Source organism: Pongo pygmaeus, chromosome 1, assembly GCF_028885625.2.
Source record: "Pongo pygmaeus isolate AG05252 chromosome 1, NHGRI_mPonPyg2-v2.0_pri, whole genome shotgun sequence".
NCBI lineage: Eukaryota > Metazoa > Chordata > Mammalia > Primates > Hominidae > Pongo > Pongo pygmaeus.
Window position 1 is genome coordinate 47,182,501 of NC_072373.2, and position 21,073 is coordinate 47,203,573.

The 21,073-nt window shown below is 52.4% G+C and overlaps 1 protein-coding gene across 3 annotated transcripts in view; it reads right to left on the bottom strand.

Moving 5' to 3' along the window:
• Positions 1-21,073, bottom strand: part of LGR6 (leucine rich repeat containing G protein-coupled receptor 6) — a 129,018-nt gene that overhangs the window by 2,864 nt on the left and 105,081 nt on the right. For all 3 annotated transcript variants that reach the window (XM_054462093.2, XM_054462121.2, XM_054462130.2), the window contains 10 exons: positions 18,787-18,858; positions 15,645-15,716; positions 13,532-13,600; positions 12,250-12,321; positions 11,145-11,210; positions 9,953-10,024; positions 9,491-9,562; positions 7,711-7,836; positions 6,532-6,692; positions 2,011-2,091 (listed from right to left, as the gene is read on the bottom strand). In XM_054462093.2, the coding sequence (XP_054318068.1) occupies positions 2,011-2,091; positions 6,532-6,692; positions 7,711-7,836; positions 9,491-9,562; positions 9,953-10,024; positions 11,145-11,210; positions 12,250-12,321; positions 13,532-13,600; positions 15,645-15,716; positions 18,787-18,858 (863 nt within the window). The remainder of the gene's footprint in view (positions 1-2,010; positions 2,092-6,531; positions 6,693-7,710; positions 7,837-9,490; positions 9,563-9,952; positions 10,025-11,144; positions 11,211-12,249; positions 12,322-13,531; positions 13,601-15,644; positions 15,717-18,786; positions 18,859-21,073) is intronic.

The following is a 21,073-nucleotide window of genomic DNA, read 5'->3' on the forward strand; positions in this document are numbered from 1 at the left end:
CCATCCCTCTCTCCAAAGTCTGTTCCTAAATCACCTTCTAACTTTGGAAATATTATTTCTTCATTTTCTTTGGCTTTCTACTCTTGTTCTTCAGTGTGTTTCTAGGTAGCTTGGGAATTTGAGAGGCTTTTGTGGGAGCTATTTTTAAACCTTTTTTTCTTATTACCAAATATAATAGGTGACAATTGTAGAAAGTTTGAAAACATAACATGAAAAAATTAAAATGACATGAGACTTCACCTCTCAGAGATAACCCATTATTTTGGTATGCTTCCATCCAGTCTTTAAAAAATACATACATATATATAGGTTTTTAAGCTAAATTAAGATTTTACTGTTGCTATCATTTGGATATGGTTTGTCTGCACCAAAACTCATGCTGAAATGGAATCCCCCAATGTGGCAATGTTGGAGGTGGGGCCTACTGGCAGGTGTCTGGGTCATGGGGACAGATCCCTCAGGAACAGATTAATGTCCTTCTGTGGGGGTGAGTGAGTTCTCAATCAATCCAGGGAATGGATTAGTTCCCTAAGAGTGGGTTGTTAAAGGGAGTCTGGCTTCTCTTTCACCCTGTGATCTATTTGCACATACCCACTCCCCTTCTGCTTTCCATCACAAGTTGAAGCAGCCTGAGGCCCTCATCACATGCAGCTGCCCAATCTTGAACCTCCCAGCCACCAGAATTGTGAGTCAAACAAATCTCTTTCCTTTATAAATTACCTAGCCTTAGGTATTCTGTTATAGCAACACGAAGCGGACTAAGACAACTGTGTATGCGTTTCTAGTTCTCTTTAAGTTACATTTTTATCAAGCAGACTTTCCCAAATTTTTTCCCAGAAAAATATTTTTATATTACTCAAAACATATTTTATGTACCATAAAATGTACCATAATTATTTGACCATTTGGTGTGAGTTATTTTAGAAGCAAGCTCAAGTTGGACTTTGTCTTTTGGAACTTCCTCTTTTACCTCATCCCTGCTGATTACTGGTTTTCAGAGGTGAAATTTCCATGGCATTGTGAATGCAGCATGTGTGTTTTTCCAAGTCAGAAGCAGCACCTGCTTCCTCCAGGTTGGGTTAGTGCTCTGGCCCCGAGCTGGCACTAGAGGGCGTGCTGTTGTCACTAAGCACCGAAAACTTGGGCTGGGCAAGGCCAGGCAATCACTCTATAGGCTTTAGAGAGAGTAAAGGGAGAAGGCAAGGGTCCTGGGCCACAGAAAGCTGGAAAACTGGAAAATGGAGGTGGAATGAAATAGAAGAAGCAAACTGTTCATCACTTTCTGTTCATTCTGAAGAATCCCATCCTTGCCTAAGTAGCATGCTGCTTGCCACCTTCTGTGGCCTGTTAGCATTTTATATGCAAGGGAAGGGACTTCCTCACTCTAAACATCTCAAGTTGAATTGCACGAGAAAGATAATGTTCTTTTTTGCTTTCTTTATAGCAGGATGGATTTAGGTTAGATGCTAAAGGAGGCTTCCCCAACTATAAGGGTTTAGATGGTGCTGTAAGGAGTTGCCCAGGGATACTATGGAGTTTTTCCACTGTGCAGAGTTTTAACACAGACTGTAATCTTCCTGGGATGGAGCAGGGAGGGATGGAGAAGGTGACCTTTTGGAGTCCCACCTGGCTCTAGGATTCTGTGGTATGGGTCTTAGACTGAGGGATTACTCAAAAGCAGTCCCACGTGCCACCCTGAGCAATGGGGTCAAGGCATTCTTTCCTGCTTCTCTCCTGTGTGACAGTAGTTTTATCCTGGATGCATAAATGCTAACTTGCTGATTGCTTGACTTCACCTCCATTCATGCTACTCCCCTCAAGCAGCCACCCAAGGGAAAGAACTCCAGTTCCTTCCCCAGGAATTATGAAAGGAGGGCCCTCCCGCAGCAGGCTGGGAGTCAGGCAAAGAATGTGGCTGCAGACATGCCCGGCTGAACTAATACCTCAATTAGGTGGTTGGGTGCCCTTTCTCCATTCCCCCTTGTCCCCACTCCCCAGACACCACCTCACCTGGAGTAGGGCTACACTGGACACTGGGGTGTGGCTTTGAGTCTTCCATCTCCAGCTGGAGCTCATCCAGGTCCAGGTCATCTGAAAGGAGAGACAAGAAAGTGATGCAGGGTCCTGGGTCTTGGTGTCAGTCAAGCCCTACCTTTCTCCAAATGCCCCCTCCTTTAAGTTGTCCCTTACGAACTCTGCTCAGCACTGGTCATTCTAGCAACCCGGCACATCCATTTCTACCCTTGGGGGTAAAGATTTGGTCAGCTTCCTATTATCCACATGTGGATTATCTGCACTGAAGAGTGCACAGCAAACATTTCACCTAGACCTTCTCTTTCTATTAGTCAGGGCTCTGTGTCCTCTCCAGTCAGCCTTATCCACAAGTGCTGCTTCGAGTTGGAGTGGAAGCTGTTTTAATAATGTATGCTAGTGATCACACATTTCTCTACTCTGGCTGGGCTGTCACTGTAATTTTGTGTCCAGTTGTGAAAACTACACATTAAGAGAAACATCAGTGAGCTGAAGTGTGTTCAGACGTGAACGAATGAACTAGGGGGTGAGAGAGCAGAAGCCATTTGTGAGAGAAACAGTCAAAGCAACTGGGCGGTGTTTAACCTGGAGGAGGTAAGAGTAAGTGGGGATATGATGGCCGTCCTCAAAGTGCTGAAGGACTGTTAAGGGGTAAAGGAATTTGACTTCTACATGCTGTTTTGCCCCAGAGGGTAGAACCAGGATCAATGGATGGACTGTAGAAGGACAGAAATTATGATTCGAATGGAGACACTCTACTACTTCCTAACAAGAGTAAGTTCCCACAATTAGAGCTGTCCAGCAAAGGAACACCCCACCTTCAACAGGTGCAGAGTAGGTCCACATCTGCTGAGTGCAATTCTGGTACTAGGAAAATGCAGAAGAATTTCAGGGATGAGTAAGAGATGGCCCTGCTCTCAAAGAGCTTGTGGAGACTAATAAGGAAACAAATTGTCATGCTACAATGAATGGCATCAACTAACAGATTTATTTACTAGCTAGAAGGGAATAATTTGAATGTTTCTAGCATAAAGAAAAGACAAATATTTAAGGCGAAGGATATCCCGATTACTCTGATCTGATCTTTATATACATTATATGAATGTATTAAATAATCACACGTGCCCCCCATACATACATTTATTATGTATCAATTACAAAAAAAACTCAGCTAATAGATTCACTGAACAATAAAGGTTAACATTTCTTGAGTTCTTATTTGGCACCAGGTACTGTGCCCAGTCAGTCCTCATCTTCATGGTCCCATTAACCTTCACAACAGTCATGTGAGGCAGGTGACAGATAAGGAGACTGAGGCTCATTGAAGTTAAGTGGCTTGCCTGCAGCCTCACAGCAATAGACTAGAATTCAGATGCAGATTTGTCTGACTACAGAGCCCAGATGTTTAACCATTATGCTTTCCCAGGCAAGGGACTGATTACTTTGGGGGGTCAGGGGGTGGGGAGGGTTCAGGAGATTTACAGATGCATGAGCTGAACATAATTTGTCACTGATGATACTAAACAGAAAGTCCCCAATAGGAGAGAAAGCACTTCTACACTGAGTCAGAGGCTGGACTAGATCATCTTTAATGTTCTTTTCAATTCTAAGTCCAGGCTTTACACTTCTTTTTTTTTTGAGATGGAGTCTCGCTCTGTTGCCCAGGCTGGAGTGCAGTGGTGTGATCTCAGCTCACTGCAAGCTCCGCCTCCCGGGTTCACGCCATTCTCCTGCCTCAGCCTCCCGAGCAGCTGGGACTACAGGAGCCCACCACCACACCTGGCTAATTTTTTGTATTTTTTGTAGAGATGGGGTTTCATGGTGTTAGCCAGGATGGTCTGGATCTCCTGACCTTGTGATCTGCCTGCCTCGGCCTCCCAAAGTGCTGGGATTACAGGCGTGAGACACCGCGCCCGGCCCTACACTTTTTTTTTTCTTATTCACTATTGCAGTGTTTCTCAAACTAGGGCCTGTGAACTCTAGGGGGTTGCAGACATGCTGGAGGTCCACAAATTCTATAAGAATTTTGAAATGAGAATCTAGAACATTTTGTAATCTATAAAGACAAAACATTTTTTGCAGTCATAATCCATCACTGAAAGGCTTTTTAAAGAATAAGACAAGTTTCTCAAGTCAGACTGGGAAATGTGTCTGAGGACCCAAGTTGGGGAAAGAATGGCTTGTCTTCAAAAGGTAACTGTACAATCTTCAGGTTTAAGAGACAGCATCCTGTGGGCTGTTCCTCCATCATACAGGGCAATGGATAGGTGACTCTGTTTGTTGCACTTGTTCCATCTTTGGTTCACAAAGTCTGTTTCCTGTGTGGATCCTTCCTCCCCACTTAAAGGGTAAACACCATCAGTTGGGAGTTTTCCCAGGAGGCAGGAAGACTGTGAAGCTGCTCCTGGCCCAGACACCATCAGGGCAGGTCGGAGGCTGAGTCGTGCCCACAGAGTCCTGACATTTCCTCCTCTCTACCTTTCACTCCCTGCCCGCCCCTGCTCTCCAGAAAGGAGTTCAGCAATTCTTTGAAATCAAAATGCATGAATGAAACACAAGGGGTGAAACCCGGGGACTCTGTCTGAGGCTGGGAAAATCACAGCCAAGGTGTTAAGTAACCACTCTTCAAACGAGGAGGAAATCGAATCTGGCTGGAGCAGCAGCTCCTGGCTTTCCTTCTCGAGGCTCATTAGCTCCCACAGGAAGTGGGGGGCCCTGCCCTAGCTCCCATTACAGGCGGCAGGCAGCCCACGATCTTGACGCCCTGTGGTTCTCCAAGACCTAAGCCCGGTGGAAAGTTTCACCTTGAGGAAGGAAAGTTTCCATTCCTCCTTCCAGCCCCCTGAGGGAGTGTACAGCAGACATCCGGGAATGTCCCCCGGGGACAGCCGTCTGCTGGCCCAGAGCCAGCCAGGCTGCTGGGCTGCTCCTCATCGGGTCCTCATACCCTCCCTAGGGAGGTGTGTTAATACATTGGGAAGAAGGCTCTCAGAGACCCCCAGGTTGCCTGCCCACCATTTGCCCTCCATACACTGTGCACCGGACTCCACAGTTGCACTCTCCCTATACATGTACACCAGAAGGCACCAGTCCTCAGTAGTAGCGGTGAGCATACTTCATCATTTATGGAATCTTTTAGTCTTCCCCAACAGCCTATGAGCTATCCATTATCTTTCTTCTTTACTTATTTATTTATTTAGTTTTTTGAGACAGAGTCTCACTCTGTCACCCAGGCTGGAGTTTGCAGTGGTGCAATCTCAGCTCACTATAACCTCCGCCTCCTGGGCTTAAGCCATTCTCCTGTCTCAGCCTCCTGAGTAGCTGGGACTACAGGCGCATGCCACCATGCCTGGCTAGTTTTTGTATTTTTGGTAGAGATGGGGTTTCACCATGTTGGCCAGGCTGGTCTTGAACTCCTGACCTAAAGTGATCCACCCACCTTGGCCTCCCAAAGTGCTGGAATTACAGGCATGAGCCACCGCGCCCAGCCAATTATCTTTCTCATTTAAAGATAAGGAAAGTGAGGCTCAGTATGGTTACATGACTGGTCCAATGCAATCCAACTGGTGAATGTTGTAGTTGGGATTGGACCTCAGTTCTGTCTACGCTGTAATGAGATGTTTTTCTTAAATGTTTATATTTGATTTTTTGTTTGTTTATTTTCTCCATTGAAATATTGTGGAGAGTTAGAGATGGAAAAAGAATACCCCAAAGCAGAGGACCCGTACTCTCTCCCTCCTAATTCTGCTTGTGTTCTGTAATACGGGCAGGGGGAGAGGGAAGCCCTTTTCTCTGCCCTTAGTATCTAAGATACCACTTAGTAAATGATCCCTCAGAACCCCCTTGGCTGCGTGGGTAAAATTACCCTAACTCTTCCAGAAATACAGATGGCCCAAGACAGCCTGCACTGGAATGGCCCTTCTCAGTGAAAGTCTCTTGCACCTGGCGGCCACAGAAGTCTCACTTTCAGACTCATGGGGCAGACTGGAGGTGCAGGATGGACTTGGACAGCAATAACCCTATACTGTTCCTTTTGGTTCTAGGACATATTATGAGGGGATTCTTTTTTTCTGGAAGTAGGTTTAATTCAATTGATTTAATTAAATCCTATTGGTTCAGATTGATAAAATAAGGGGTCTGTCTTCTCTGAGAATACCCTGAGGTTGAAGGAGAAGAAACATGTGGACCACAAGGGGAGGGTTAAGTGAGATGGCGCGTGAGAGGCACTTTGTGAACTGCAAAGGGCTAGGCAGATGAGACATTGCCACAGCCATTGTTACCATCATTACTTTGTCCCAAGCACCTCTGGGTGTAGTCTTGGAGAGACAAAGTGCAAACAGAGGTAGAGTTTCCTCCCAGGTCACAGGCAGCTCCTCCCACCTCTGTGGGGCTTCCCTCTGCAGCTGCTGTCAGATTCCCTCTCAGGTCCCCCAAGCATCCCCTCTAACTTCCTCTCCACAGCCCACTACCCTCCCCAGCCCAGGGCCCCCGGTCACTCACAGTGGTTCTCTGCTTGTCTGGCAAGGAGGCCCAGGGGCCTTTTTGAAGACTCCTCATCATCAAGGTGAAGGTCTTCGGCCTCCCACTGCCCAGAGGCCTTGAAGAAGCTGGCACACATCCCATAGGGACAGCACTGGTAGGCATAAGGCACCTCCAGGATCCTGGTGGGGGAAAGGTGGGCAGATGGGCTGCCTCAGCATCTTTGGGGTCTAAGATCTAAGTCTGATTTAAGAAATCTCCAACCCAGGGGCTGGGCACTCAGTGCCTGTCCTTCAACTCCCAAGTTCCCTGTTGACTGTGCTGGCAGTCTCCTAGGCATTCTTTGTAAGGGCCTTGCAGCCTGACTCCTGATCTGAAGGGCTCTGGAGGCATTTCTGTCTTTCTTTGTTCATCTTGGCAAGTGCGATGGGGAAAGAAACGTTCTGCCCATTGTTTAAGGAGTCCTCTCTGCTGGCTCAGAGCTGGGAGAGGCTTCCCCAAGCTCACACAGCACTGCCAGTGCTCTGCTTCTCCTCCCAGGCAGCACCTCCTCTTATATTTAAGGCCACATGGATTCTTCTGGTGATTCTTCACTCTGGCCCTCAGTGAGACCTGCACCCTATCCCTCCCCCATCTCTGGGCATATTGGAGCTGGATTTGGTGCCCTCTAAGGGTGAGTGCAGAGGCCCTAAGGGCATCTCATTAGTGTGCAGCAGACAAGGCTTAGGCCACACAGGCTGCACCACTGCTGCTGCATGGAAGAGGCCTGGATGTCATTAGCACCACGGCCTGGCTGTGCAGCTTGTTTTCCACCCATCAGTGTCCTGCGCTCTGCCCTGATTCCAGGGGCTCAGATGCTGCCCAAGTGAGGACAGATAATCTGGACATGTGGAACCAGATGAGGTGCAAGGAGGGCTAGGGGGCCTTCACATCATCTTACTTCTATCACTCTCAGGTCCCAGTGCTCACTAGCGTTGGAGCTTGGGACAGGCGAAAATGCCACCAAGGAGATAAGGAGGAAGGGGAGGCATGAACCAGGCCCCTGTTGGTCTGTAGGTGGTCAGGTGAGCCCTTCCACTAAATCTTGGTCAAACCCTAAGCCTCTAGGCTCTTCTCAGGGTGGGGCCATCTGGCTTTCTCTCTGTCCCTCCAGGGTCTCCAGCTGGCCTACCCAGGTGTTGGGGAAAGCCAGTCCCTCACCTCAGTTTTGGGAAACTGTCCTTGGAGAAGGCCTGGGAGAGAGCAAGGTTCCCTTTGAGCTTCAGATGCATCAAGCCCCCAAGTCCAGCCAGGGGTAGTGTGGTCAGCTGGTTGTCTGTCAGGTCCCTAGGACAGTGGATGGTCAGGGTTATTGGCAGTCAGTGGGATTGCTGAGGGGTCAGGGCTGTGCTGAGGATGTGGCCAGTGTGCCTGGGATGGAAGCAAGAGGAGAGGAGCAAAGGACAGGAGAGAAGCTTAGAAGAGAGCATTGAATGCTGAGGGAGGAGGGCAGCCAAGAGTTGCTAGAGGCACCATCTGCAGGTTGTTCATTCTTTTATTCGCTCATTCATTCAATACATAACGGCGCCAACTATGTACCAGGGACTGTTCTAACTTAATGCCAAGCTGTCCCAATTTGTAGGTAACAGAGCTCCCTCAACCACAGTTCCCGTGCCCAGTTCCAAGTGTCATCCAGGAAGCCCTGCCCACCCCCTTGGGGAACACCTTCCTGTTATTGTTTATCCCCATCCCCCTGCCTTTCCTCCCACTTTTCTGATGATATAAGAGGCCTGAGTCTGGGACTGGACAGAGCTGGTCATCTGGCTACAAGCAGGGATTGGGTCATCCATTCCATCTTGTAGGGCCTGCTTTGTAGCCAGAGGTGAGGACATGCATGTTCTTCTACTGGAGGTGCATTAGAGGAAGCCCAGGGTTCCAAACCAAACACCAAGACCACAGACTGTGCGTCGTGGAAACAGCCCTGGACTGGAAGGCAGGAAACCTGGCACTGTCACCAACTCGCTGTGTAACCAAGGGGAGCCACAAATCTGCCTGAGCTACAGTGTCCTCATCTTTCAAAGGGATAAAAATATCCACCCTACCTATCTGGCAGGACTAGAGCAAACAGGAGAGGGAAGACGGAGATGAGAGTTTTGCAAAGCCACGGCCCCAGCCTGAGGAGGAACTTGTGTGCCTGCTGGGAGTCCTGGCCCTTGGCTTTGAGTAAACTTCTCCTCCTGGGCCTTGGAGGCCTCACCTGTGAAGTGAAGCGGGTGGGGCTAGATGGTCTCTGAGGCCAGGGCTGGAGCTAGCCCAAAAGAAGTCTTTGTGTTAACCAGAAAAGGGCCCAGTCTAGGTAGATGTGCTGTTAGGACTCACAGCTTGGCAAGGAGGTGGCAGGATGTCAGCTCTCTCTTGGGCAGGAGCGCTTGCACAGTGAATAACCTGCCCCACAGTACATGGCAGCTGCAGCAGAGGCCCCTTCCGAAGCCCTGACATAATGACCATGGAGCCAACACTGCTCACTCTCTGTTTACATCCTATGTAATTTAAAGGACCTGAGGTCCCCTGCTGCCTCACAGAATGGCAGTCCTCTACAGCAATGCTCAAGCAAGAAACCCCTGAGCTCTCTGAGACCCTGGCTCCCACATCTACTTCCACCCTCCTGTGTGTGAAGGGATTCCAGGCCCAATATATCCTCTTTATTGGTGGATAGAGAGGATGGGGATGGGACCGAGGCAGGGGGGATGAGGAGGGCTGAGGCTGCCAAAACACTGCAGAACATTAGCAGATGATGTTCCAGAGCTTGCAAGACGCAGGCTCTCTGTTTATCCGGACCCACGCTCTGTCAAACGGATTGTCAGAATGATTGATTAGGCTGAGGCCCATCTCCCTGGGATATGCATGTTCCTGCTCTGGGGTGGCCCTTCTGCCCCCATTGGCCAGCCCATAGTCCCGACTGGCCCCCAGCATCCTGGAGGAGAATGCAGCAGGCACTTACAGCTTGACCAGGGAGCGCAGGGTGGAGAAGGCCTCGGGGTGGATGGACCGGATGGCGTTCCAGCTAAGATCCCTGCAGGCAGAGAGGGTGTGACAGGAGGGAACAGTAACATGTGGAGGACTCACTGTTCCCATCATGGGTTCCCCCTCACATACCCCCATCTGACCTGCCCCCAGTAACAGTAACCTTAGCCTTTTGGGGAAGGTACCTGCTGCTGCCCAGCTCCTGAGCTGGCTGTGGCCCCAGGAACAGGGACATGACAGCTTGGCTCCAGAGCCTCAAGACCTCCTGGGTACCAGCTAGAGAAGTGTGTGTGTGTGCTGGGGGTGGGGGCTACGGAGCTGGGAGGCGATGTGCATGTCACATTTGCTTAAATTGTACACATGTGCTATGACAATGAGCATGCCTGGCAGAGGGACATGGTGGCTCCTCCATGGCCCACCCCTGGATGTGGGTACTCACAGGGCTTGCAGGGAGCTCAGCTGGCTGAAGGTGTCAGCTCCAATTTCCCAGATGTGGTTGTGTTGGAGGCCACTAGGGCAGCAAGAGAGGCTGGATGAGCCAGCAGGCTCAGACCCTGGCTCCGCTCCATGCCCCCCGAGCACTGGGAGGAAGAAAGTAGAGCCCCCCACTTCTCCTGGCACAGGAAGAAAGGGCCCAGCCCGAGGAAGTCACCAGAATTAAAGGGAGCACAAGGGGATCCGGTTGCTTTGGGTAAGTGGGTCAGGAGACAAAGCCACAAAACCATCCCTGTGGCCCAAAAGGGAGTCAGCTTCCAGTGTTCCCACTGGGCCTGGCTCCCAGCCCAGCCAAACTGGCCCCCACACCTCCCATCACCATGGGTCCTCCAGACCCTAGCCCAGAAGCAGAGCACCGCCCAAGCCAAGTGACTGGCCAGAGCTGGGAAGCAGAGCTCAGTAGACTGGTTGAATGGGAGATGGACCCTGGGCCTCAGCCATGCAGAAGACCCTCCTTCCCTTGGCACCTAGACAAACAGGAGACCCTCATATCTGTACCCTGCCCCAGCCCCAAAAGGCATGGTCCTGCCTAGAAGTAGGGGACAGACACGGGGAAGCTCAAGAGGCCATGCTTGCTTGAGAAAACAGGATCTGGGTTAATAGAGCTTAGAGAATTTTTCAAGTGATATTTTCTTCGTGACCTTTGAATCCCAGGCTTGTTCTTCCACATATGATTGTGTATGTCTGTGTGTAATATGCAAACACATACACACATATGCATGTGCGTGTTTACAGAGGTATGGAAAAGGAGAGAGCATGCTCCAAAATGCAGGGTGCTTCCAACTCCTTAAAGCCTTCTCCAGTCCGTCCCACTGGGCCCTGATGTGACCCTGTCCCTCCACTGGTTCTAATCACTACTGCATTTCTGTGTTGCTATTGATTCATAAGGAGCCGCCTTGAGACTCCTTTTGGGCACCAGCTCCTGGGTCTGTCTTCTGCTGTGAGTCCTAGGGCCATTGTGCAGGCCTCTGCCAAGCTCTCAGCCCTAAACTCTGGGTTAAACAAACTCAGAAAAGAGAAGGAAGAAATGTCAAAGTATGCACTGGCCCTTACTGACGCCCCCCATCACGCCTCCCTGCAGGACTTGCTCAGGGTCTGGCTGGCATGCTTTTGCCTCTTCCCTACTCCAGACTCACATTTCCTCCAATTTCTGACACCTGTGCAGGCTGGGTAGCTCCTCAATTTGATTGTGAGACAGTTCCCTGGGGAAAAGAGAAAGGCCAGGGCTGGGGTGAAGTGGTGGCTATGTGAGGGCTGCTGGGGTACCAGGGGCTCTGGCCAGGGCTGTGCTTTCCTGTCAAGCAGCCGAAGCCATGACAACATGGCTGTTGAGGCATCTCATACCAGGGCACCAGTCTCCTCAATTCGCTTTCTCTGCATTTCCTCCTACTAAGTCCCACTCCTCACTGGGCCTAGATGGGGCTACCCAGGAAGTGAGAGGGGCGTGGTAAAGACGAAAGAGGCAAAGAGTCGGGGAGAGGGGCACTGAGCCAGCCAGCAGAGAACACATTGGACCTCACTGAGCAATGCCAACCCAAGCACCTGCAGTCACCATTTATGGAGCTGGCAGGAAAGATCAGAGCTGGTGGCCCTTAGGGATCATCTGGCCCAACCCTTTCACTCAGCAGGTGAGAAACCTGAGGCCCACAGAGGGGACAGGACCTGCTAAAGGACACACCACCAGTCAGTGGCAAGGCTGAGTCTGGAGCCTGTGTCTCCGGACCCCTGTCTAGGGCTCTTTTCACACACTGCGTGTTGTTCCACCCATCTTGAACTGCGGGGCTATGGTCCCTGATGAGGAGCCTCAGATTCAAGTTAGAGTCCAAGGAGAGAGGAAAACTCCCCTTGACTTCAGAGGCCACTTAAGTACCTCCACAGTCCCAAGATCCCAAGAGGGGACTAATTTTCTTGTGTAAATTAGAGTAATTATGTCATTTATTGGTATTATGCACTAGGTGCTTTACATATTTTTTTCAAACCTTACAAATTGACTCCTATGTTATAGACGAGGATATCAAAGCTCAGAGACATTAAAGAGTGAGTCCAAATCAATATAGCTAGTAAGCGGCAGAGCTGCGCCTCAAACCCAGTCCTTCTGGGGTAGGCTCTCAGCAGGAGCCTATGCTGCCCCATTCTCCAGGAAGGGAAGTGACCAAGTGGGACAGAAGCAGGAGAGGCCTTTTGTGGGACATGGGGGTAGGGGCACAATGCCAAGACTGTAGAATGCTTGTGAGCACTCACAGGACTCGGAGCCTGGGCAGCTGTTGGCACATCCCCGATGGGAGCAGCCGGATGCCTGCGCGGGTCAGGGTCCTGCAGGGAGAACAGAGACAGAGCTGGCACCAGGCCCAGGGCCCTGCCATTCCCAGCCACCCGGCTCCAGCTCTGGACCTGATACTGTCATGGGATGACGGACTAACAAAAGAGAGAAATGGAGGGAGAGACAGGGCAGGGGGTGGGGCTGTGGGGACAGAAACGAGCAGACACTGGCATCTGAGTACCAAGCTCCCTTGGGCCTAGAGGAGCTGGGGGAGGGGAGTGGAGAGAGAGGGCCACAGCCCAGGGCTCTGCTCCAGTCATCCCCATCCCATCCCCACCCCATGTCTCATAATGGTCTCAAGCAGCACTGGGCCTGTAGGACAGGGAGACAAATCTTCTCTGCTGTAGGGACCTTAGAGGAGGGGATGTCCATGGGCAAGTGTAGACAGAAAAACACCGTAATGGGATGATGGGACACAGGCACAGAGTTTGGTCCCTGTACCTCGGAGGAGGGAGAAGAGATGAGAACAAAGGGAAGAACCAGGCGCTGGGCTGGAGAGGGCTGTAGGGGCAGGTTGGAGAGCAGGCTTGGCTTCGGGCAGGGTGTCCCAGGAAGGACCCAAGGCCAAGGTCATCTTTGGGGAATGACTACTTCCCTCATGGAAAATTTTCCACATGCCAGTGAATCTAGCGGGGAGACAACGGAGGCACAGAGGAGAGCCCCAGTCCCAGTGGTGCCATGAATGAACTTTGTGGTGTGGGGCAGGGCAGCCGACTTCCTGACACTCATTCTGGGTGTTTGCTCGATTGTTTCATTTCATTCATTTAAACGTATTGAGGGCCTACTATGTGTTGACACTCCTGCTCTCTATGCCACAGGAGATAATAATAGAAAATACAAGAACCTCTTTGTTGGAATCAAGCTTCAGAAAGGCAAAGATGGATTTTCACAACCCTCCTCTCCATCACTTCAACCTTCAGTGTACCTGTGGCTTGGGGTTAGGAGCTCTAAATTAATACCTGAAAACTCCAAGCATGGTAAAGAGAGAAAGACCAGCCTCCTCACTGCCATCCCATCTGCCACCTCCTGACCTTGCCTGTGGGCAGTGCCACATCAGGAGGAAGGGGATGGAGCCAGTAGTAGAGACAGGCTGGATAAAAGGGAAGCAAGGAACCCAGACAGCCTTCCAGGGGCAGGGAGTGGAAGAGCCCTTGGGAATGAAGCTGGGGCAATAGATAAGGTAGGGAGAGAGAAGCCACTCACAGGATCTCCAGGCTGGTGGTGCCTTTGAGATCTGGAAACTCCTGGATGTCCATGGCACCGTTCAGAGATCTGGAAACAGAGACAATGAGCTCTGAGGGGTGGGGTCAGAGCATCTCAACATCAAGACTCTCAATTCTTCATTTTGTCTCCCCTCTGGGACTCCTCCTTTGGGAGCAATGTCATGCTTCCCCGCAATCTTCCTCAAGTCAGCCACGCAGGCCCTCGTGGAGGCTGAGCCATGCTTAGCAGGTTCCAACCAGCCATTTGCTTAAGTTTGCTCAGCACACCCTCGCCCAGACAAAGCTGGGTAACCTCAGCATTCACGCTTCAGTTTGCAAAAACCCCACATGCAAGCAACATGGGAATGGCCTCTGGTTAATAGACAACAGCTTAGGTGCTTCTGGAGAAGCTCTTGGCTGCTGGGTTTTGCTTATTAGAACCTAAGATAGGGTCACCCCTAAATTGTCATCTGCTGGAACTTTATTAGAACTATCAGTTCTCAGCTGGGTGTGGTGGCTCACGCCTGTAATTCCAGCACTTTGGGAGGCCGAGGCGGGCGGATCACCTGAGGTCAGGAATTCGAGACCAGCCTGGCCAACATGGTGAAACCCCATCTCTACTAAAAATACAAAAAGTAGCCGGGCGTGGTGGTGGGCGCCTGTAATCCCAGCTACTCGGGAGGCTGAGGCAGGAGAATCGCTTGAACCCAGGAGGCGGAGGTTGCAGTGAGCTGAGATTGCGCCATTGCACTCCAGCCTGGGCAACAGAGTGAGACCCTGTCTAAAAAAAAAAAAAGAAAAAAGAGAACTATCAGTTCTCTTAAACTGCTTTAGACTGGTGGTTTTCCTCCTTCCCACCATCTCCTATCTTATTGAGGACACGGACCCACATGGGGCCTGCATGCAACAGCAGCGCAGAAAATTGAGTGTTGTGAAAAGCCCCGAGGAGGCAGCGTGGGGTCCAGAAATGAGCCCAGAATCTGAAATTAAAGGGTTCTGGGTTCATGCCCAAGCAGGGCCTGAGTACCTCACGTTCCACCTGTAAAACGGACCAATAACACCTACCTCACAGGGTTACGATGAAGACGAAATGCCGTAACGAACATGAAAGTTAAGTATGTGCTTTGGAGATGTTGGCTATGTTACTGTGACGCCACAGTAGGCTGACAGCGATCCATGGAAGCTTTTTTTTTTTTCTGAGACTGAGTCTTGGCTCACTGCAACCTCAGCCTCCCAGGTTCAAGCGATTCTCCTGCCTCAGTCTCCCAAGTAGGTTAGCTGGGACTACAGGCATGCACCACCATGTCCGGCTAATTTTCGTATTTTTATTTTGAGACGGAGTTTCATTCTTGTTGCCCAGGCTGGAGTACAATGGCGCGATCTTGGCTCACTGCAACCTCCGCCTCCTGGGTTCAAGCGAGTCCCCTGCCTCAGTCTCCTGAGTAGCTGGGATTACAGGTGCCCACCACCACACCCAGCTACTTTTTTTTGTATTTTTAGTAGATATGGGGTTTCACCATGTTGGCCAGGCTGTTCTCAAACTCCTGACCTCGAGCGATCCACCCGCCTCAGCCTCCCAAAATGCTGGGATTACAGGCGTGAGCCTCTGTGCCTGGCCCCATGGAAGCTTTTTGAAGAAGTGGGACTTGGGCTGGAAATTAGAGAATGAGAGAGGGGAAATACAGAGCACCTTCAGGCCAAGGGTGATAACGATGGCACAGCAAAGTGCCCAGGGATCTGGGCTCCAAGGCCACAGGAGAACCAGCCTTGAGAACACACCATATTCAAAACTCCCAATTATTTCTGGAAAAGCTACCGTGAACGGGACAAAACCCAAGAGACCAGATGAAAGTCCTTGACTATGGAGATGGACCTTCTTTGTCCCTTTGAGACCTGGGAAGAAGCCACAGTTCAGGGAGATGGAGGGAGGCTATTAAATTTAGAAAGAGGTGGGAACGGGTCTGAGCAAAGCAGAGGCCTGCAGCCTTGAAGATCATGCTTTGCAGTGGACTTGTGCCTTGCAAGGGAGAGATCCGCAGGTGATAGGCAGGAGAAAGCAAGGAGTGAGGAAAGGGGGAAGTTCAGGCTGCAGCAGCCTTCAGGAGCCAACTTACAGTGTGTGGAGTTTAGGCAGGTACTGGAATGCCGATCTTCCCACAAACTGGATTGGGTTATCATAAAAGTGTCTGGAAGAAGAAGGTCCAAACACCTAATTGGGTTTTTCAGGCCTTTCTGCTGGGACTAAGGCCAATCTCTGCTTTCTTCTCCTATCAATGTAGACCCAGGAAAGAACATGCAGGGAAAGGCAACCCCTCCCATACTTCTGCCTCCCTGGTGCTTCCTAGGGAAGTCCCTCCTGCCTTCCCATCCTCTGTCCTCCTCCCCGAAACACTGTTTGGCATTAAGAGACCAGAGAGCCCTCTCCCTCTCCCTCTCCCTCCCCCTCCCCCTCCCCCTCCCCCGCCCCCTCCCCCTCCCCCTCCCCCTCCCCCTCCCTCTCCCTCTCCCCGGTCTCCCTCTCCCACTTTTTTCGGTCTCCCTCTGTTGCCCAAGCTGGACTGTACTGCCATGATCTCGGCTCGCTGCAACCTCCCTGCCTCGGGCTCCTGTGATTCTCCTGCCTCGGCCTGCCGAGTGCCTGGGATTGCAGGCGCGCGCCGCCACGCCTGAATGCTTTTTGTATTTTTGGTGGAGACGGGGTTTCGCCGTGTTGACCGGGCTGGTCTCCAGCTCCTGGCCTCTAGTGATCTGCCTGCCTCGGCCTCCCGAGGTGCTGGGATTGCAGACGGAGTCTCGCTAACTCAACGCTCAATGGTGCTCAGGCTGGAGTGAAGTGGTGTGATCTCGGCTCGCTGCAACCTCCACCTACCAGCCTCCTGCCTTGGCCTCTTAAAGTGCTAAGATTACAGCCTCTGCCCCGCCGCCACCCCGTCTAGGAAGTGAGGAGCGTCTCTGCCTGGCCGCCCATCGTCTGGGATGTGAGGAGCCCGTCTGCCCGGCCGCCCTATCTGGGAAGTGAGGAGCGCCTCTGCCCGGCCGCCCATCGTCTGGGATGTGAGGAGCACCTCTGCCCGGCTGCCACCCCGTCTGGGAGGAAGTGAGGAGCGCCTCTGCCCGGCTGCCCCGTCTGGGAGATGAGGAGCACCTCTGCCCGGCCGCCCCGTCTGGGAGGTGAGGAGCGCCTCTGCCTGGCCGCCACCCCGTCTGGGAGGAAGTGAGGAGCGCCTCTGCCCGGTTGCCCCATCTGGGAAGTAAGGAGCGCCTCTGCCTGGCCGCCACCCCGTCTGGGAAGTGAGGAGCGCCTCTGCCCGGCTACCACCCCATGTGGGAAGTGAGGAGCGCCTCTGCCCAGCCACCCCTTCTGGGAGGTGAGGAGCGCCTCTGCCCAGCCGCCCCGTCTGGGAGGTGAGGAGTGCCTCTGCCCGGCCGCCCCGCCTGGGAGGTGAGGAGCACCTCTGCCTGGCCGCCACCCGGTCTGGGAGGAAGTGAGGAGCACCTCTGCCCAGCTGCCCCATCTGGGAAGTGAGGAGCGCCTCTGCCCGGCTGCCACCCCCTATGGGAAGTGAGGAGCGCCTCTGCCCGGCCGCCCACTCTGGGAAGTGAGGAGCGCCTCTGCCCGGCCGCCCACTCTGGGAAGTGAGGAGCGCCTCTGCCCGGCCGCCCACTCTGGAAGGTGAGGAGTGCCTCTGCCCGGCCGCCCCGTCAGGGAGGTGAGGAGCGCCTCTGCCTGGCCGCCACCCCATCTGGGAGGAAGTGAGGAGCACCTCTGCCCGGCTGCCCCGTCTGGGAGATGAGGAGCGCCTCTGCCCGGCCGCCCCGTCTGGGAGGTGAGGAGTGCCTCTGCCTGGCCGCCACCCCATCTGGGAGGAAGTGAGGAGCGCCTCTGCCCGGCTGCCCCATCTGGGAAGTGAGGAGCGCCTCTGCCCGGCCGCCACCCCATATGGGAAGTGAGGAGCGCCTCTGCCTGACCACTCCGTCTGGGAGGTGAGGAGCGCCTCTGCCCGGCCGCCCCGTCTGGGAGGTGAGGAGTGCCTCTGCCCGGCCGTCACCCCGTCTGGGAGGAAGTGTGGAGCACCTCTGCCCGGCTGCCCCGTCTGGGAGATGAGGAGCACCTCTGCCCGGCCGCCCCCTCTGGGAAGTGAGGAGCGCCTCTGCCTGGCCGCCACCCCGTCTGGGAGGAAGTGGGGAGCGCCTCTGCCTGGCTGCCCCATCTGGGAAGGGAGGAGCGCCTCTGCCCAGCCGCCACACCGTCTGGGAAGTGAGGAGCGCCTCTGCCCGGCCGCCCCCTCTGGGAGGTGAGGAGCGCCTCTGCCCGGCCGCCCCCTCTGGGAGGTGAGGAGCGCCTCTGCCCGGCCGCCCCGTCTGGGAGGTGAGGAGCACCTCTGCCCGGCTGCCACCCGGTCTGGGAGGAAGTGAGGAGCGCCTCTGCCCGGGCGGCCCTGTCTGGGAAGTGAGGAGCACCTCTGCCCGGGCAGCCCCGTCTGGGAAGCGAGGAGCGCCTCTGCCCGGGCGGCCCCTTCTGGGAAACGAGGAGCGCCTCTGCCCGGGCGGCCCCATCGGGGAAGTGAGGAGCGCCTCTGCCCGGCCGCCCCGTCTGGGAGGAGAGGAGCGCCTCTGCCCGGGCGGCCCCGTCTGGGAAGCGAGGAGCGCCTCTGCCCGGCCGCCCTGTCTGGGAGGTGTACCCAACAGCTCCAAAGAGACAGCGACCATCGGGAGCGGGCCATGAGGACGATGGCGGTTTTGTTGAAGAGAAGGGGAGGAAGTGTGGGGAAAGGAAGGAGAGATCAGATTGTTGCTGTGTCTGTGTAGAATGGGGTGGGCATAGGAGACTCCATTTTGTTCTGACTAGGAGAAATTCTTCTGCCTTGGGGTGCTGTTGATCTATGGCCTTTCCCCCAGCCCCATGCTCTCTGAAACATATGCTGTGTCAACTTAGGGTTAAATGGATTAAGGGCGGTGCAAGATGTGCTTTGTTAAACAGATGCTTGAAGGCAGCATGCCCTTTAAGAGTCATCACCACTCCCTAATCTGAAGTACCCAGGGGCACAAACACTGCAGAAGGCCGCAGGGACCTCTGCCTAGGAAAACCAGAGACCTTTGTTCATGTTTATCTCCTGACCTTCTCTCCACTATTATCCTATGACCCTCCCATATCCCCCTCTCCGAGAAACACCCAAGAACGATCAATAAATACTTCATAAATTTAAAAAAAAAAAAAAAAAAAAAAAAAAAGAGACCAGAGAAAGTAGTACTCACATCGTCTGTAGCAGAGGGTTCCCCATGAAGGCCTTTTCTGGGATGGCCTTGATGTTGTTGTTATGGAACCCCCTGGAAGACAACACCAGGAACCAGTGAGGTTTTGGAGAAAAGTATAGAGAGGGAGAGGCATGGAATTCCACAGGGCTTTTGGACAGCAAGCTAGACAGTCCATAAGACAAAAGAGGCATTGGCCTGGAGATTCCAAGTTCAGATTTAAATACTGCCTGTGATTTTTCTTTCTTTTTTTTTTGAGACGGGGTCTCTGTTGCCCAGGCTGGAGTGCAACGATGTGATCTTGGCTCACTGCAGTGCAGCCTCGACTTCCTGGGCTCAAGCGATTCTCCTGCCTCAGCCTCCTACATAGCTGGGACTACAGGCATGTGCCACTGCACCTGGCTAATTTTTTGATTTTTTTATAGAGACAAGATCTCACTTTGTTGCCCAGGCTAGTCTAGAACTCCTGGGCTAAAGTGATCCTCCTATCTCAGCCTCCCAAAGTGTTGGGATTACAGGTGTGAGCCACTGCACCCAGCTGATTTTTCTTCCTGTTCAATTACACACCCTCTTTTCCCCAACAAGTGTAAAAAGAGTGAGGGGTGGAGACATGGCTGCAGGCCTCAGGAAGCCTGTGGGAGCAACTCAAGAGCAAGAGGCTGAGTTCAGACCCCAGGAAGGGAATCCTCTCCTTAGTCACTTGTCGTGGGAGCCCTGGTGGGTCCCCACAGAGGAAGCCAAGGGTGTGTGAGAGGAAAAGGAAGATACAGAAAAGACACAGCTTCCGGGGGATCCCAAGTGAGGGATGTTCCTCAAATGGAGGCTGGCTTGGCCTCAAGGCCCTGAAATAAAGAAACATAGAAGTGTCAACAGCACGCAGCCAGGGGGATAAGGTGCGGAATGGGCCGCTGAATGACTGTGGATGGCACTACGGGAAAATGAGGACTGAGGCACCCAGCTGAGAGTCTGGGAGTCTGGAAGCCAGAATTATGTGTTTGGTTAGTTGGGAAAAACATTTCAAAATTAATAACATGTTGGACTGAAAAGCACATCACCTGTGTGGAGCAGGCCCCTTTCCTTCCCCCTCTTTTTCTTTGGAAGTTTCTGGCTTCTCGGTCCCCCTGGCCTCGGCTCACCTCTGTCTTCCTCCTGCCGTCCCCATCGCGACTTCCGCCTTCATGCTGTCTCACTCACAGCTTCACCCTCAGACACCTCCAGCCAGTGCCACCCACCCAGGCCTGTTTGTTCATTAATTTATTCCTCTCATCTGCTCATTATGTTTTTCTTAAACACCATCTTTGTGTCTAATGTTGGGCCAAGCTCTGAGGGATTTAGAAGTTTCTAACACAGGGCCCCTGTCCTCAAGCAGCTTTCTCTCAATAGATGAGAGAGAGAGATGGAGATAGACAGGTACACCCCCTCCCATATATTTTTGTCCCTGCTAACTTAGGTCTCCTCTCTCTTCCCTAATGTTTTATTATTTTCCGGCTCAATGCTTTTGTACATCCTGCTCCCTCCATGCCCTCTTGATCGATCAAATCTCATGCTTCTCTCATGCCCCAGATCAAAGGAAAAAAGTTAGACCTTGGTGACTCTGGCAATGGAGAACTTCCAATAGTTTCTCACTCAGATTTTTTTTTTTTTTTTTTTTTTGAGACAGAGTCTCACTTTTTCACCCAGGCTGGAGTACAGTGGTACAATCTCTGCTCATTGCAATCTCTGCCACCTGGGTACAAGTAATTCTTATGCCTCAGCTTCCCAAGTAGCTAGGACTACAGGTGTGCACTACTACGCTGGGCTGATTTTTGTGTTTTTAGTAGAGATGGGGTTTCACCATGTTGTCCAGGTTGGTCTCGAACTTCTGACCTCAAGAGATCTGCCCACCTCAGCCTCCCAAAGTGCTAGGATTATAGGCATGAACCACCGCGCCCGGCCAGACTATTTCCTCTAGGTAGTCCAGTTGTCCCCTATGTGCTGCCTACATCTGGCATTCACACCTTCAAACTTCTGGATGAGGCAAGGGAGGTGGCATGGGGCTAGTACTATAGGTCTCAGGTGGTGGGGGTGGTTTGAGCTATAAAGATACTAAGCTGGCCGGGCGCAGTGGCTCACACCTGTAATCCCAGCACTTTGGGAGGCCAAGGCAGGCAGATCACGAAGTCAAGAGATAGAGACCATCCTGGCCAACATGGTGAAACCCCGTCTCTACTAAGAATACAAAAATTACCTGGGCATGGTGGCGTGTGCCTGTAGTCCCAGCAACTCGGGAGGCTGAGGCAGGAGAATTGCT